The 16,166-nt window shown below is 43.0% G+C and overlaps 2 protein-coding genes across 2 annotated transcripts in view; one reads left to right on the forward strand and one right to left on the reverse strand.

The window, feature by feature from the left end:
- The window catches only part of LOC107573018 (cryptochrome-1-like), a gene marked incomplete at its 5' end in the record, with an annotated part of 7,808 nt that extends 5,713 nt beyond the window's left edge, over positions 1 to 2,095 (forward strand). Inside the window, one exon of the mRNA XM_016259453.1 lies at positions 2,088 to 2,095. Coding sequence (XP_016114939.1) covers positions 2,088 to 2,095 — 8 coding nt within the window. The remainder of the gene's footprint in view (positions 1 to 2,087) is intronic.
- Positions 2,096 to 3,016: 921 nt separating this feature from the next.
- LOC107573019 (transmembrane channel-like protein 7) lies at positions 3,017 to 13,639 on the reverse strand. Its single transcript, XM_016259454.1, has 15 exons — positions 13,456 to 13,639; positions 11,309 to 11,555; positions 10,866 to 11,083; positions 10,093 to 10,178; positions 9,860 to 10,002; positions 9,600 to 9,747; positions 9,354 to 9,527; positions 9,126 to 9,280; positions 8,104 to 8,218; positions 7,569 to 7,666; positions 7,307 to 7,490; positions 6,841 to 6,971; positions 6,614 to 6,769; positions 6,218 to 6,296; positions 3,017 to 3,853 (listed from the first exon to the last, which is right to left on the reverse strand). Exons 1-15 carry the CDS (start codon positions 13,472 to 13,474, stop codon positions 3,689 to 3,691), a joined length of 2,118 nt encoding a protein of 705 aa, XP_016114940.1. The 5' UTR covers positions 13,475 to 13,639; the 3' UTR covers positions 3,017 to 3,688.
- Positions 13,640 to 16,166: the final 2,527 nt, after the last annotated feature.

Genomic DNA, 16,166 nt, shown 5'->3' on the forward strand with positions numbered 1-16,166 from the left:
CAAAATAACAGCCTTGAACATCAGACAGCGGCCCGTCAAAATAACAGCCTTGAACATCAGACAGCGGCCCGTCAAAATAACAGCCTTGAACATCAGACAGCGGCCCGTCAAAATAACAGCCTTGAACATCAGACAGCGGCCCGTCAAAATAACAGCCTTGAACATCAGACAGCGGCCCGTCAAAATAACAGCCTTGAACATCAGACAGCGGCCCGTCAAAATAACAGCCTTGAACATCAGACAGCGGCCCGTCAAAATAAAAGCCTTGAACATCAGACAGCGGCCCGTCAAAATAACAGCCTTGAACATCAGACAGCGGCCCGCCAAAATAAATTATGCTTCGTATAATTGCGGATGAACCCTGATGTCACATGGATTATTTTACTGATCTCCTTGCTACGTTTCTGGACTTGGGAACATTTCAGTTGCCTTGCTGTCTTTGGGAGGGTCAGACAGCTCTCAGATTTCATCAAAAATATCTTAATTTGTGTTTGGAAGATGAACGAAGGTCTTACGGATTTGAAACGACATGAGGACGAGTAATTATTGACAGAATTTTTATTTTCGGGTGAACTAACCCTTTAAAATAGTGCATCATTCAGATTAACTTCAGTTAACATGAAAGAAGAAAAGAGCTCTGAATAGCGTTCGCCAATCAGTTTTGATAGTTAATCGGTTGTTTTATTTGACTAGCTTGTCAAATGTGTTTAAAGCATCGCTGCATGTTAGGGCTGGGTGATGTGACAATACATATTATGGCAATGATATAAAGAGTGAATTGACTGAACTTTTTCTAAATCGTTTACATAGATAGGTCTGTCGGGGTAAGCGAATATATCCGTGCAGCTTTTAGTGGGCAGGAATTATTGGAATAATGGAGTGGAAAAAGGAGCATGAATGAATGAGCAATAGAAAGTGATGTGCTTGGTGCAGAGTGGAACGACAAGTAGGCCTAGACTTCTGACTTAAACAATAATAGTGTATATGTCGAACGTCACCTGACCAAACCCGGAAAACAGGTCTCGCTGCTTCCGCTTGTCGGAGAACGTGTTAACAGCCGTATTAAATAATAGCGATATCTATGGACTTTTAAGATAATCAGTTAAACTAGCTAGCCGTTTTTATTGTTGACGTTTTATTAAATTTTTATATCTAAATGTGAAAATGTTTAGATATCAGTCCGCACATGTGATGAACATTGGTTATGATCATTGCTATCTACTTTGAAGGCATGTGTTGAGTAAAACTGCTTCATATTTAACGAAGCATACGCTAAACGCTTGAACCGGAAGCGACGAGACCCGCTGAACAGAATACGGAAGTCTGTTGCGCAGAACCCCTATAGGTCTGTGCGGGACAGTAACGGGTTACCAGATCGGGGCGTTTTCGACCTGCTTACCTGATTGGCTCACATCATAGTGACGGCAGGTTTAGGGGCGGGGTTAGGTAAGGGGGCTCATTTGCATTGCATCATTTAGAAACACCCATCAGTTTGAAAACACCCACAACGTCAGAAACGGCACTTTTGCTCTGCAGAGAGCTCAATCTCGACACACGGGTCGCAGTGGAAGCGTTTTGTGCAGCTGAAGCCTGAACGGACGAGGCTTTTATACTCGATGCGCGCGGAAGCGACAGGGGGCGACTCTGAGTAACTGCTCTCATTTCTGGGGAAGTTGCTAAAGGAAGGTCACGATGACATCATTGTGTAATTATGACGCAAAATTGTGTCACTACATCAAGTCTCAGCAAAAAAAACATCTTATATATGTTCATTTAGATTTGTTCGTAAAATAATATAAGGTAATATAATATTAAAATATAACTGTATTTTTAAATACAACATTGAATTATTGAAGACTTACACATTTTTGAACAATTACAATTTAAGTTTTTTTTATTAGCTAGTAAACTAGTAAAACTACTAATTCAAATGTTAACGTGAACGAATTTTCCGTATTGATTTTTCACAGGTTGCTTACCTGCATTTTAAATTAGGCATTGTATTTTGTGTTTTCGGGTTACATGGTTCCAACGAATAATGGATAATGTCCTGGAAAATTAAATTTTTCTAAATATTTTTCTTACAGTGTTCTAACTTATCAACAGTCGCAGATACAAGCTATTACTAACAAGGTGTATCATAAAATAACAATTATTCAATTATTATTAAATTGAACGATTGCAAATAGCAGCTAACTTAATTGATGTGATGTGTGTACCACTAGACATCTTTGGTTTCCTCTTGTGTAATTTAGATGGAAAATGTGTGCCTTTTATCGTTTAAATGACCTATCAATAGTTGCCAAATAAATTCTAACATTTTAGAAGGTGCTTTTGGAAGAAAAAGTTGCTAGGCTAGTGTGAAAAGTTGCTAAATTTAGCAACAAAATTGCTAAGTCGGCAGCACTGACTGCTCTCCAAACCACCAGAGAGCAGCGGTGAGAGGACAGGTGTGGAAATGTTTTGGAGTACACTTTTTAAACCCACACAAAAGAATACAAAGCATGTGTAAAATGCAGTAAACTTGAGATTATGATTTGTGACATTAGAACAAACCATATGAATATGATAACATATGTATAACACTAAATTAAGTAATGCTTGTTTTTTTTCATTCATTAAACATTTTCTTTTAATTCATGTTTGTATTAACCATACAGTCTATGGTATTAACATGGACCATTACTTTATTCATTATTTCTGATATCGCAAGCTCATTTTGTAAATGCAAGCATAAGTGCAAACTTGGTGCTTAATGAAAAATTTGTCACATTTACAAAATCAGGTGATTGTGTTCACCCATCCATGCAAATGTATGTTCATGTAGAGACAAAAGAATGAGGTTAATCACTGTCTGTCATCAACTATTTAATTTGTGAAGACACTGATGAATGGTTCACAAGAAATCTTAAATGCAATCTAAATGATTCTAAATTTAAAATGTACATTTTAGATAAAGTTTATTCAAATCAGAAAGTTTATATGCAACAAAATAAACGTAACATTTTTTTGGTAGTTCTGTATTTGCTACAGGGAAGGGAAGAGGTATGTAAAATGAAAACACAAGTTTCTAAGCAGTTGTACACATCGAAATGTGTGTGTGTTTGTTTTTTCTTTCTCCAGAACAGGTCCAGATAGATTTCAGCCTATAGGGATACCTGCACTGGATGGCCAATTTCACATCTATTTTGTGTATTTTCAAAATACAAAATACTGTATTTGTAGTTAAATATATTTTTCCAGACAGTATTTTTATTGTAAATACATTTTCATGTATTTATGCCCATCTCTGGCCAACAATAGTTGCATTTGAGTTCAAACAGCTGAATTCTCAGTATAAACGGCATCTCTAGATGTTACTGTTTTAGATGCGAGTCAGATGGAAGTCTTATTTTTCTGTATCTCATATTTATGTTTATTGCACAAACAGTAAAGCAGTTCACTCAGAACAAACTGATAATTTCAAAAGTTTGTATATTTTTAAAAACAGAACAAAAGTCAAAGACAAGACACTAGACAGCAGATTTTGTAAACAGGGAGAAGTGTAAGGCTAGTTAGTGTTGAGTGACAGTGTTTAGTGTGTTTAAGAGCAGCTTTAAACGCGCAACAGAAGTACATGGAAACACACTCCCGTGGTGACAGATGAGAGGAGCGGACGAGGCTCTTCAGAGAGTTTGTTCCAGCGGCATCACGCCTGCGTCTCCAGCTCCACCGACGGCTCCACTAAATACAGTCCAGCGTCGTAACGGTTTCCACGAAAGCCGCGCGGAGGCCTGCGCTCCGGAGAACGAGCATTCACAGCCTGCTGGGCCTGACACAACTTCTGAATGAGGAAACGCTTATCACGACCCTCCTGCGCAGACAGACAGACACACACACACACACACCAAAGGGAACATGATCAGTGTCTTCAGGAAAACATCAGTGCATAACAACTGAACTAACAGACCAGTTTTGTCACGTAGACACCAGCAAGCATGACATTAAAAAAAAATTTAAAGCACTGATGAAACAGTTGTACAAATACAATGTAAATGCAAAAGCTTTGGCGTTTACTTAATTAAAAGAGTGTGCTTGATTAAACATAAGCCTTGGAAAGGTTCAGCTCTGCTTCCTGTTTGAAGTCTTCAAACTTGCTGGAACTCTACAGAAAACGGCTTGAAAAATCCAAACCTTTTAATAGGACGAGTTCCATTAGTTCATTAAATACGTTTGACACTGTGAATCATCAGATCCTCTCATCACTGGGCATCACAGGGATTCCACTTCACTGGTGTCAATCTTATCTCACTGGTAGGTCTTTCAGGGTGTCTTGGGGAGGGGAGGTATCCAAAGCACATCAACTGGTCACTGGGGTTCCTCAGGGATCGGTTATAGGACCGCTCCTCTTCTCCATATGCACTACATCCGTGGTTCTCAAACTTTTTACAGCGGTGTACCCCCGGGGCATTTAACATTCTTCTGTGTACCCCCTCTCTTCCACTTAGACCGCAGTCACACCTATTATATTAAAGGACAATATTTGCCCCCTTAAATTGATTTACAGGTGCATTTTTTACCTTTATAGAGGAAAATATTTTCTATCCTTATTAATTGTATGTCATGTTTTATGTCATATTCTTAACATTCTATTAAGTGTATTATTAATATAATAAAGCAATAAATTATGGCAAATCGAAGTGATACTTGTAGATTTAAAAATAAAACCACCAGTAGGTGGCGGCAAGTCACTGTCTTAATGCCACAGGCATGTTGCTTGGAGACGCACACCAGATGATACGGATTTCGTAGGAACTATTATTTCGCTGCAAAATAGAACAAACATGATAATATTCTGTTTAAAATGTAGGCTACATTTAAAATGTAAAATGTTCACTTAATATTATCTTTTTTTGTTGAACAGTTGTAAAAATGAATGGCACATTTGCCATCGTTTGGATATTCAGGGAAATTTGCATTCTTGCTCGTATCTTAAACATGAAAACAACAACACGCACAGAGTGTGTCTGTATCGAAGAGAGTTTTACATCGATCTCAGTCCATATCAATATTTGCTCTTCATGCTTTAAGTGAAGATCTACTTTAAAGACAGCAGCGTGATTTGCTAAAGCAGCATATTCAGCAGGCATCCCATCACGTGCATGCTGCCTGTGTGGATGCAGTCAGTTTTGACCGCAAAAGATGAGGTAAGCTGATTGGATATCATGTATTTGACCATTTACGACACTCCCTTTTTCCTGTTTTTACATTAGAAGCGGCATTTTGATTGTCAGAAATATATGTTCGGTTTTAATGTTACTTTAAGTTGGGGTAGAATTAAATGAATGCCAAAACTCAGAATTTTGTTTGCGTACCCCCTCCAACTTCTCACGTACCCCTGTTTGAGAACCACTGCACTACATCACTGGGTCCCATCATACAGGCACATGGCTTCTCCTACCATTGCTATGCTGATGACACACAGCTCTATCTTTCATTTCAACCAGATGATCCAACGGTAGCTGCACGGATCTCAGGCTGCCTGGCGGACATCTCGGCATGGATGAAAGAGCATCACCTACAGCTCAACCTGGCAAAGACTGAGCTTCTTGTCTTCCCTGCCACTCCAACTCTACAGCATGATTTTTCCATCCAGCTAGGTTCTTCTACAATTACTCACCCCGTCAACTTCGGTCAGAAATCTTGGTGTAACTTTTGATAACCAGCTGACCTTCAAAGACCACATTGCAAAGACCGCTCGCCTAAAATGTAAAAAAAACTCTCTCTCTTTATTTATTCCTTCCCTTTCTAGCGTGTACTTATTTGAACAATGCCTAAAACTGGGTATGACGAGCACTTCCTGTGTCTGCCTCTTTAAGAAGAATCGCTTTATGTGTTCCCCAATTGTAAGTCGCTTTGGATAAAAGCGTCTACAAAATGACTAAATGTAAATGGAAATGTAAGTTTGTATTCATCCATCCAATCTGCAGTTCACACATATTAAACACTCCTGCATCCCTCCTTATTTCTAGTGACTACTAAAGTCATAGCAGGCTGAGTTTGAGATATTAGAAATTATTTCTGGTGCATTTAATTCAAAGGCTGTAAGATAAAACATTCATGAAGATTTGGACTGTTCATGACACTAGAGCATTTGTTGCACTGAAATAACAAGAAAATAATCAGATAAAACAGATGCCATCATCATCATCATCATCATCATGATGTGGAGACTCACCATAGCCAGCTGATCTCGGAGCTGTTCAATCACACGCTTATGAGCTCCAGCCAAGGCGATGACATAGAACATCCCCAGACTGCAACACACACACACACACACACAGGATTACAGATTTACTGTAGTTTCATACACAGCAGACCTGCCACGCTGATGTCACACTGGTACAGTATCTGTGGTCAAACCGGTTTTAGTGCCGATGGATGACAAGTGGTGCTGTGGGGTCATTCTCACAATAACACAAGGCAGTTAGTTTCTGAACGTTGAATTTGAGTTTTTAACAAAAATAAAAATGATTAAATTTGCCCACTTAAAGGATATGTTCAATCAGAAGTGCAGTGGTGTGTGGAAGTAAATTGGATGTATCTCTACTCCACTGCTGCTGATTTTCCTCACCAGGTGATGACGAAGAAGGAGACGGCGAAGGCCTCGGAGGCGAGCGCCAGCAGGAATGAGTTCAGGCCGATGGGCAGCTGGGCGATCACTTGCGGCACCACCTTCCATGACGTGCTGTAGCTGACGAACGGGCCGCACGCTCGCGACGAGCGGATCCTGAAACACACCTCAATGAAACGAGCGGCCACACGTAACACCGCCCATGTGTTTGTGATCCACGGACTCACTCTGCAATACTGACGATGACAGGGACGGACGCCAGAGCCAAGCCGATCAGCAACACCACCAGGAAGAAGAAGTTGGAGCTGGAAGCTCGGAACGGACGAGTGGAGGGACGACAGTTGGTCACCAGAGACACCTGCGAAGGCAACGAGCGGCTCGTTAATCAGAGGACGTTTCCTTGCAGTCACTTACTGCCACACGGTCAGGCCTGCTCACATCACATACGCTGCCATAAACATTTTAACAGGGTCCTAGCTATTTACACTGAAGTCTGAAAGAAGACGTGCCACTTAAATGGAGTTTTAATCAGAAGACCGAAAAAAGGCTAGAAAAGCTGGAATAACACAAGAATAAAATATGACATGACATTTCTAAAATGATATTTAGCATAGAGAAACCAAAGCTTATTTTTAGAACCCTTAATATTTCTGACACTGGGACGTTATTTTCCCCTCAAGCTCGAGCCGTGACCTTTTTCAGGTAGAAGACGAGGACGTATTTGACAGTGTTAATGGCAGGAAGCAGAGGGCAGTAAAAGGTTCCTATCCAGCAGATGGTTTGGCCGTAAACGATCTCCAGCACATTCTGTGGGATGGCGAATTCCTGCTGACCCCACCACTTGGCCAAACCGCAGTCGCAATTATTCACGATGATCCTGAAACAACAACCGAACTCTCAGCACTTCAGCTCAAGCTGCTTCTGCAGAAGATGTGCAATAGAAAGATTTTCATACTTCCTTGGAAACTCCACGAAGATGGTGACGGCAGCAATGATCAGGAAGTCAAAGATCACAAGCTTGTACATTTCCTGCCCGACGTGAGTCTCCCAGCACTGCAGAACACAGACGGTCAGACACGGGAATCAAATAAATGTGTGTGTGAGAGTGTGTGTGTGTGTGAGAGAGCGTGTGTGTGTCTGTGTGAGTGTGTGTGTGTGTGTGTGCGTGTGTCTGTGTGAGAGCGTGTGTGTGTCTGTGTGAGAGCGTCTATGTGTGTGTGTCTGTGTGAGTGTGTGTGAGAGCGTGTGTGAGTGTGTGTGTGTGTGTCTGTGTGAGTGTGTCTGTGTGTGTGAGAGAGCGTGTGTGTGCTTGTATGAGAGCGTGTGTGAGAGCGTGTGTGTGTGTGTGTGTGTGTGTGTCTATGTGTGTGTGTCTGTGTGAGTGTGTGTGTGTCTGTGTGAGAGCGTGTGTGTTTGTCTGTGAGTGTGTGTGTGTCTGTGTGAGAGCGTGTGTGAGTGTGTGTGTGTCTGTGAGTGTGAGTGTGTCGTACGGGGTAGAGCTCATGGTTGTAGCCGCAGGGACAGTCTGAACTTCCACAGGACGTGATCTGGTCCCACAGAGAGAAGAGCATCACACCGATACTGGCCAATCGCATGAACACACACCTGAACACACACACAATGAAAATCACACACGTGTTTCCCTCAGTCCTGCAGAACGCACACCCAGTTCAGGGTTATAAGCATATGCTTTTCACATAATTTTTTAATTTGTGACACACTTAAGACTAAGGCTGCATCTGAAATCACATACTTCCCTACTATAAACAGTTGGCAGAAACAGAATGTGAACAGAGTTATATGTCTGAATTCATAGTATCATAAAACAGTAGGCGAAATACAGCCGGATGGCCTACTATTTCCGGCGAGATTCTGAAGTGCACATCTGACGGACACTTCACTACAGTGCACTTTTTATAACGTTTTATGAACAACTTTTGTTAAATGCTAGTGTGGACAAATGGAGGACATTTTGGAATAAAATCGCCTTTTTCAGTGATGTATTGTTTGCAGCTCCAGCAGCGGCTCTCAGTTTCCGTCCTCACGACCCCCTGCTCTGAACATTTAAAATGTCTCTCATCACTTCAGACGTCCAAATGGACTTCACAGGATATTTCGCTATGATTCCAGTTTGAAGGGAGCGTATATGTTCCATTCAAAGTGTGCAAGACATGAATTTAAACTGTATTTATTTACAGGGGTCTATTCTGTCACACTTCACACTTCTCTAGTGAGTTTCTTCTGTGTGTGAAGATGCTGCAGGCTGTGAATGATCGAATGGACGTTCCGAAGTGAAGTAAACTTGAATGGATTTCCTGTGCTCAGGGAGTAGGGAGCAGTGAACACTGTAGGGATCATGCCAATCGGAACACAGTTCAGGCATGGAGCTCTCTTCTAACGAGCTAAGAGAGACATGCAAACTGTGCAGAGCGGGGGGCGCCAGGACTGGAATTGAGAAGCGCTGCACTAGAGGACAGTGGGATGCTCGTCTGGTGACTCAGTGTCTGTTTGCCTCATGAGCGTGAAGCGGATCTCAAACGCAGGCGAGTAGTCCTCGAAGGCAATGATGAGGTTGAAGATCAGCGGCGTGATGAAGTTGGCCAGTGTGATGACGATGGAGGGCAGATACTCCACGACCAGCTCCAGCAGGAAGTTACTCTTCTGATCCTGAACACACACATAAACATAACTGGACAGAAGATCAGAAATAAAACAAGGAACTAAAGAAGTGCACACTCACCTCCGCCTGCTTCTGCTGTGAGAAGACCGTGGCCACATAGATGCAGTAGAAGCATGCCACCAGGACGGCCATGACGAAGAGATTGAGAGCAGCTCTGAGAGCATAGATGCGACACCTCTCGCCGCGCGTGCGATTCGCCATCTTGTGCTTGATTCGCTCCTCCTCTAGATCCATCTATCACAACATGAAGAAATGAATGATTACAGTCACTGGTGTCTCGTTCCTGCGGACCGAAAGCAAACGCACCTTGAGCTCATACAGTAAGCTGCTCCGCTTGAGACGCGTCGCGTTCTCGTTGGTGATGCAGAAGTCCCAGCCGGCGAACACCTTGTTGCAGAAGCTCTGGAAGCGGTCCTCGTCTTGAATGAGCTTGCGCTTGAAACCGGCCGCAGACCTAAACAAACACCCAAATATCACCAGAACTGATCTCAACCGATCTCCACAATCACACACACTACTGGGAGAAACAAACCAGTGTGGTGCGCGCTCTCAATCGTCTAACTGACCTCTTGACGATCCAGACGAGGCTCAGCAGCAGGTACGAGACCGTAGCCAGCAGATACGCCAGCGGCAGGTTGTAGGTGAAGCGGGAATGAATGAACTCCAGCTTATAGTAACCGTAGAAGAGGTATGTGTGCTCCAGGAAGCCCTACACACACACACACACACACACACACAGTTTTACAGTCGTGTCAGCAGATGTTGTATTGAGTCATGTGGGCTGCCAGACGCGTCTCACCGTTCCAGACAGCAGGTCTGTGATGTGCTCATGAAACACGACGAGACCCTGGCGAGAGGAGCCCAGATACTCACTGCACACGCTCACTGCACAAAACACACCCCGCAGACATGAGTGTGTGTAACAGAGAGGTGTGTGTGTGTGAGAGAGACGCAGAGCTGTGTGTGTGTGTGTGTAACAGAGGTGTGTGTGTGTGTGTGTGTGAGAGGTGTGTGTGTGTGTGTGTAACAGAGGTGTGTGTGTGTGTGTGTAACAGAGGTGTGTGTGTGTGTGTGTAACAGAGGTGTGTGTGTGTGTGTGTAACAGAGGTGTGTGTGTGTGTGTGTAACAGAGGTGTGTGTGTGTGTGTGTGTGTGTGTGTGTGTGTGTAACAGAGAGAGAGGGGTGTGTGTGTAACAGAGAGAGAGGTGTGTGTGTTAGAGGAGCCCAGATACTCACTGCACACGCTCACTGCACAAAACACACCCCGCAGACATGAGTGTGTGTAACAGAGAGGTGTGTGTGTGTGAGAGAGAGACGCAGAGCTGTGGGTGTCTGGAACAGAGAGAGAGGGGTGTGTGTGTGTAACAGAGAGAGAGGGGTGTGTGTGTGTAACAGAGAGAGAGGTGTGTGTGAGTGTGTGTGTGTGTGTGTAACAGAGAGAGAGGTGTGTGTGCGCGTGTATGTGTAACAGAGATAGAGGTGTGTGTGTGTGTGTGTGTGTGTGTGTAACAGAGAGAGAGGTGTGAGTGTGTGTGCAACAGAGAGGGGCGTGGGTGTGTGTGTGTGTGAACCAAACCCTGGCCTCCCAGCAATCACATATACAGCAGAAAGACAGTAACGGCACAGAGAGAGACGCTGACCCTCGATGAGATGAATCTCTGCCCTCCAGAGCTGCAGAGACGAGAGCACATCCATCCCGTCCTCCTTGAGACGCTTCAGAGAGCGATGGACATTGAGCCTCCACAAACCCCAGCCGGTGAGAGTGTCGCCCTGCTGGAGACGCTGCTGCCTGCACACACACGCACACACACACACACACACACACACACACACGTATTCCAGTATGAATGATAGCAAATCACATACTGTCAGATGGGAGAGATGTCAGCCAGCAGAGATCTGCTGAACGGTCTTACAGAGGTAAATGAGTCAATATATAAATAACTATATAGTACAGCTCTATATGCCACAATGGTGATATAATACTCTAGTTCCAGCATCCACACACACTCACTTCTCCCAGCGTTTCTCCTGCATGCTCTTGGGAAGCTCCCTCACGGGTTTGAGTTCCTCCCCGCCATGGACAGGTTTCTGCTCCACCCATTTCCCGCTGTTGATTGACGGCTGCCTGCCCCGCCCACTGCCCCGCCTCCTGGCGCTGCCGCTGGAGCTGGACTTCCTCCGGTACAGCAGAGACTGATAGCTGGGCAGCTGCTCCAGCAGGAGGTGACTGGCAGGAGCCCGCCGGTCCGGGAAGAACACTGACGCACAGAAGTGTGTGAGGTTATTATTGTCATCTGACCTCAATAATGCCTCATATTTTAAAACATATGTATTTGTGCCAAGCTCAATATCGCAGCTCAGGGTGGTCTTTAGAGCACAATTCACAGTGCATGGACTTTCAGAAATGTGCACATTCTTGCTCCTTAGACTCAAAACTAAAGTCCTAATGTATTTATCAAGATCAATATCCCACTTTTAAGGTGACTTTATAAGAAAGTCATGTCACTCGGCACAAGTGCAGCTGGGGAAGATAGGAGTGCAACATCTTTGAATATCTAAAGTCTTTGGTTTTTAATGGGATGGATTGTTTAAGGGGGAACCTACTGAGTGTAGTATGCGTGAGAAAGTGTAGTTTTTTTAAAACACCCCTACATTTTAGGCTGATTATTATTCTCTCTATAATTCCCCCATATATCAGTTCTCTATGGCAGAGTTCTGCTGTAGACACGACGAGACTGATTCTGGTTACAGTAGAAATCTGGGAAAAGCCTGCTATATTCATGTGTTTGGGGAAAGAAACAGATCTAACATAAGCATGAGAACTGAAATAATTAACAGTCTTTTACAGTAATTATATTCATGATTGACAAATAATAGCTTATAGTCTAAAACACAAGTTTTCTGGGTCACACTTTAGCTTGGGGACCAGTTCTCACTATTAACTAATTAATAAGTGACTTTTACCTCAATAAACTCATGTTTGCTGCTTATGAATAGTTAGCATGCAGAACAAGGCATTAATATGTGCTTTATAAGTACTAATAAACAGCCAATATGCTAGTGATATGCAAGCTAATTAGCAACTAGTTAATACTGAGAACTGGTCCCTAAACTAAAGTGTTTGCACACAACTTCTGACATAATATTTCACTTATGACTTATTTATACAAGCAAATGAAGTTAAACATGCCTGTTTGAATTGCGAATATAAAGAATGATCGCATATAAAGAACTATTGTGTGCATGTGTGAGTATAAACAAAAGCCTGAAACACAATCCTGTTGTAAATGTAAGATGAGCGGCTGAGGATCTGAGGCACCGCAGTGGCGCACAGATGTTGTAACACTGTAGCAGCAACACTAACACTGTAGCAGCAACACTGTAGCAGCAACACTGTAGCAGCGACACTGTAACTGTAGCTGCAACACTGTAGCTGTGACACTGTAGCAGCAACACTAACACTGTATCAGCAACACTGTAGCTGTAACACTGTAGCAACAACACTGTAACAGCAACACTAACACTGTATCAGCAACACTGTATCAGCGACACTGTAGCAGCAACACTGTAGCAGCAACACTAACACTGTATCAGCAACACCTGTAGCTGTATCACTGTAGCAGCAACACTGTATCAGCAACACTGTAGCTGTGACACTGTAGCAACAACACTGTAACAGCAACACTAACACTGTATCAGCAACACTGTAGCTGTGACACTGTAGCAGCAACACTAACACGGTATCAGCAACACTGTAGCAGTGACACTGTAGCAGCAACACTAACACTGTAGCAGCAACACTAACACTGTATCAGCAACACTGTAGCAGCAACACTGTAGCTGTAACACTAACACTGTATCAGCAACACTGTAGCAGCAACACTGTAGCAGCAGAGATCAGACGCGTCGAGACTCGCAGCGCCGCATACCTTCGGCTCGAGACTCACAACAGCTAGCCTTCAGTCGAGCATCACGATAAACTCCGCACACATTCCTCGGTGTGGCGGGTCTCAGATTTCACCATCTCAGCCACCGAGCGGAGTTTCGTCTCATTAACCATGATAAAACTCCTGTGTGTGATTACTGACACGCAAACACCTCGCAGTAAGCTACGCGCAACACATATTATGATACTCATAAACTTCTGCCGAAACTCACCCGCATCGGGCGCGTCCATGACCCGCTGACCCGGATCAAACTCTCCCGCGACGCCTGCCGAGCGTCGTGTGTTCTGGAGCCTGGAGTGTGTGTGTGTGCTGGTGCTGGTGTTTAGGTGTGTTCGACTGCAGTGCGCAGTAGTGTTGGGGCTTCTTCTTCTTCTTCTTCTTCTTGGTTTTATGGCGAGTTGCAATCTTTGCGCATATCGCCACCTACTGTGCTGTTATGCAATCAGCCCACTTGAACTACAAATGTTCGATTGAATAAAAGTTGTTTTAACCAGTTATATAATTTACCTTCTATACCCATTTTTGAAGCTTTATATAGCAATCCTTCTCGCCATACTGTATATGCCTTTTCTATATCATTACGGACTTTACTTAACGCATCTATCGTTGATCTTTTACTTCTAAAGCCATACTGATATTTGCTATATTTACTCCTTTTCTCTAAATCATAATTTACCCTTTGAACTATTACTTTCTCCATTAATTTGCATAAATTTGATGTCAATGCTATTGGTCGATAACCTTCAGGATTTGTTGGATCTCTCGCTGGCTTTAAGATTGGAGTTATAATGGCTTGTTTAAAATAAGATTATCTGAAAGATTGTGTAACTCAGCCGGTCACATCCCGGGCAGTAGTTCTGAAACGGTAAAATCCATATCCATGCTTCTGTTTCTGTTTCTTCTCTCTTGCGTAATACTTGGATTGGATTCCAAAAAAAAACCTTTCTTCTTTCTTCGTATTCTTCACCCAATTCTAAACGATGTAATCTTCCTAAAACCTTTCCAAGCATCTTTGCTGTTTCTAAGTGTGATACAGCAATGCTATCCTTCTGAGTCAGCCCTGGACTGTGCTTCCAGCCGTGCTCTGGAGCGTTCTCCGTGCTTGATCTAGTGCTGTCCTTCCGCTAGAAGAGCAACATTTCCTCCAGCCGTCCCTCTTAGCAGCTTTAATCATTCTTCTCTATTGGCTCTTGCTCTATGTTTCCTAAGTTGCTTAAATGTCTTATTTCTTTCTTTTACTGCTTTGCTGCATTCTTCTGTCCACCATGGACTCTTCCTCATTTTCTCACCCGCAGTGCTTTGAGGTATATATAGGGTTGCTGATTCTAACATTTAATCTGTAAGCGATTTGCTAAATATTTCAACTGTATCCTCCTTCACCTTATCTTTATTTTCTTCACAGTATTTTCCAAATGCTATCCAGTCTGCCTTCTCATACATCCATTTCTTTTGAAGATAATGTCCCGTATTATGATTTATAATATTTAATTTACAAATGATTGGAAAGTGATCACTTCCAATTGTGTTGTCGCTGATTACTTTCCATCCACAAATCTCAGCCATTTCATTTGATATTAATGTAAGATCTAAACATGATACCGTATTATCTATTACATTATATCTAGTACCTTCTCCAGAGTTTAAGCAAACTAAAGATCTCTCCTCCATAAATTGTTCTATTATTTCCCCATTAGAATCCATTTTTTTTTACTAATAACCAATTGTGAGCATGAAAATCCGTAGTGTTGGGTCGTTCTTGAACAAATCTTTAGTGTGACTCGGGAAGAACGAGTCGTCTCGTGGAGTGATTCGTTCAGTCGCGCATGCGCAGCATCCTGTATGTCAGCTTTCCTCAATTAGTTTCACAGAGGGCCGAATTCTGACAACAATACCAAGCCAAGGGCCACTGACCTATATATATATATATATATATATATATAGGGGAGTGTTTGGTTGCTTGGGATGCAGCATCCTTGGGTACCGGCCCTCTGTGACATGTGGTGCTTTGAGTGCCAGCAGTTGGGTTATCCTCCTGTCTGTCGTGTGCGGGCTGCTGGACAGTTTTCAGGTTTGTCCCCATTTTAAAAATGCCTTTTTGCCTGTTAAATAGAGGCTTATTACCTTGTTTGTTTTCAGATCTGGGCCTGCCAGTAGCTGTAATCCTGCGTGGTGAGCGACCATGTGTATTGCAGCATTGTACTGTTTTCTTGGTAGGTATGGCTAGTTTAAAGTTTGTTTTAAACAAGTTTTTATGTGTAACTTTTGTTTAATGTCCAGCAGGATTGATTGCACGTCCAGGGGTTTCTAATGATCTTAATTGACGCATAACGAACCTCAAGTAACTGACTGCAGTTCTGCTCCGCTCTGTCTGGACTTCATCTGGGTCCGTCTGTTAATTATGTTTTGTATTGTTTGGTGTGGATTTAGGTGGAAGGGGTTGGCCATGGTACCTTGTACTGCGTGTCCACATGGAGTGCTGTGTTTAATATTACTGAGATTTTTTTTTTGTGAGCTGTGTGTGTGTGAGAGAGCTGTGTGTCATGGGTATTGAGTGTGGGGTAGAAATCTGAGGGTCTTTGCTGGCCACCTCCCTCTTAATTTTCTCTTGTATTGTACTTGTTTTATAAGTTATTGGTAAAGCCGTGTGATGTATTGAGACCTGGTGTGAAGTGTTGTATGTGGTTTTTATTAACTGTATGTTAATAAAGTGACTTGTTTATTATTATTCTGCTCACCCTGCCTTTGGCAACGAACCTGTGTCCCTTTGCTTAGGGCTGTTATGTCCCGGTGTATTCCGGGTGGGTTAGTCGTCTATAGGATTTCTAATTATTGGTAACTTAAGCACCTGACCATTTACTGCCACAGTTGCTTTTGTTAAAATGGTCACAAGATGACTATTCAGATCCCCCCCCCCCCCACCCC

This window comes from Sinocyclocheilus grahami, unplaced genomic scaffold (genome assembly GCF_001515645.1).
Source record: "Sinocyclocheilus grahami isolate Dianchi unplaced genomic scaffold, SAMN03320097.WGS_v1.1 scaffold1850.1, whole genome shotgun sequence".
Lineage (NCBI taxonomy): Eukaryota > Metazoa > Chordata > Actinopteri > Cypriniformes > Cyprinidae > Sinocyclocheilus > Sinocyclocheilus grahami.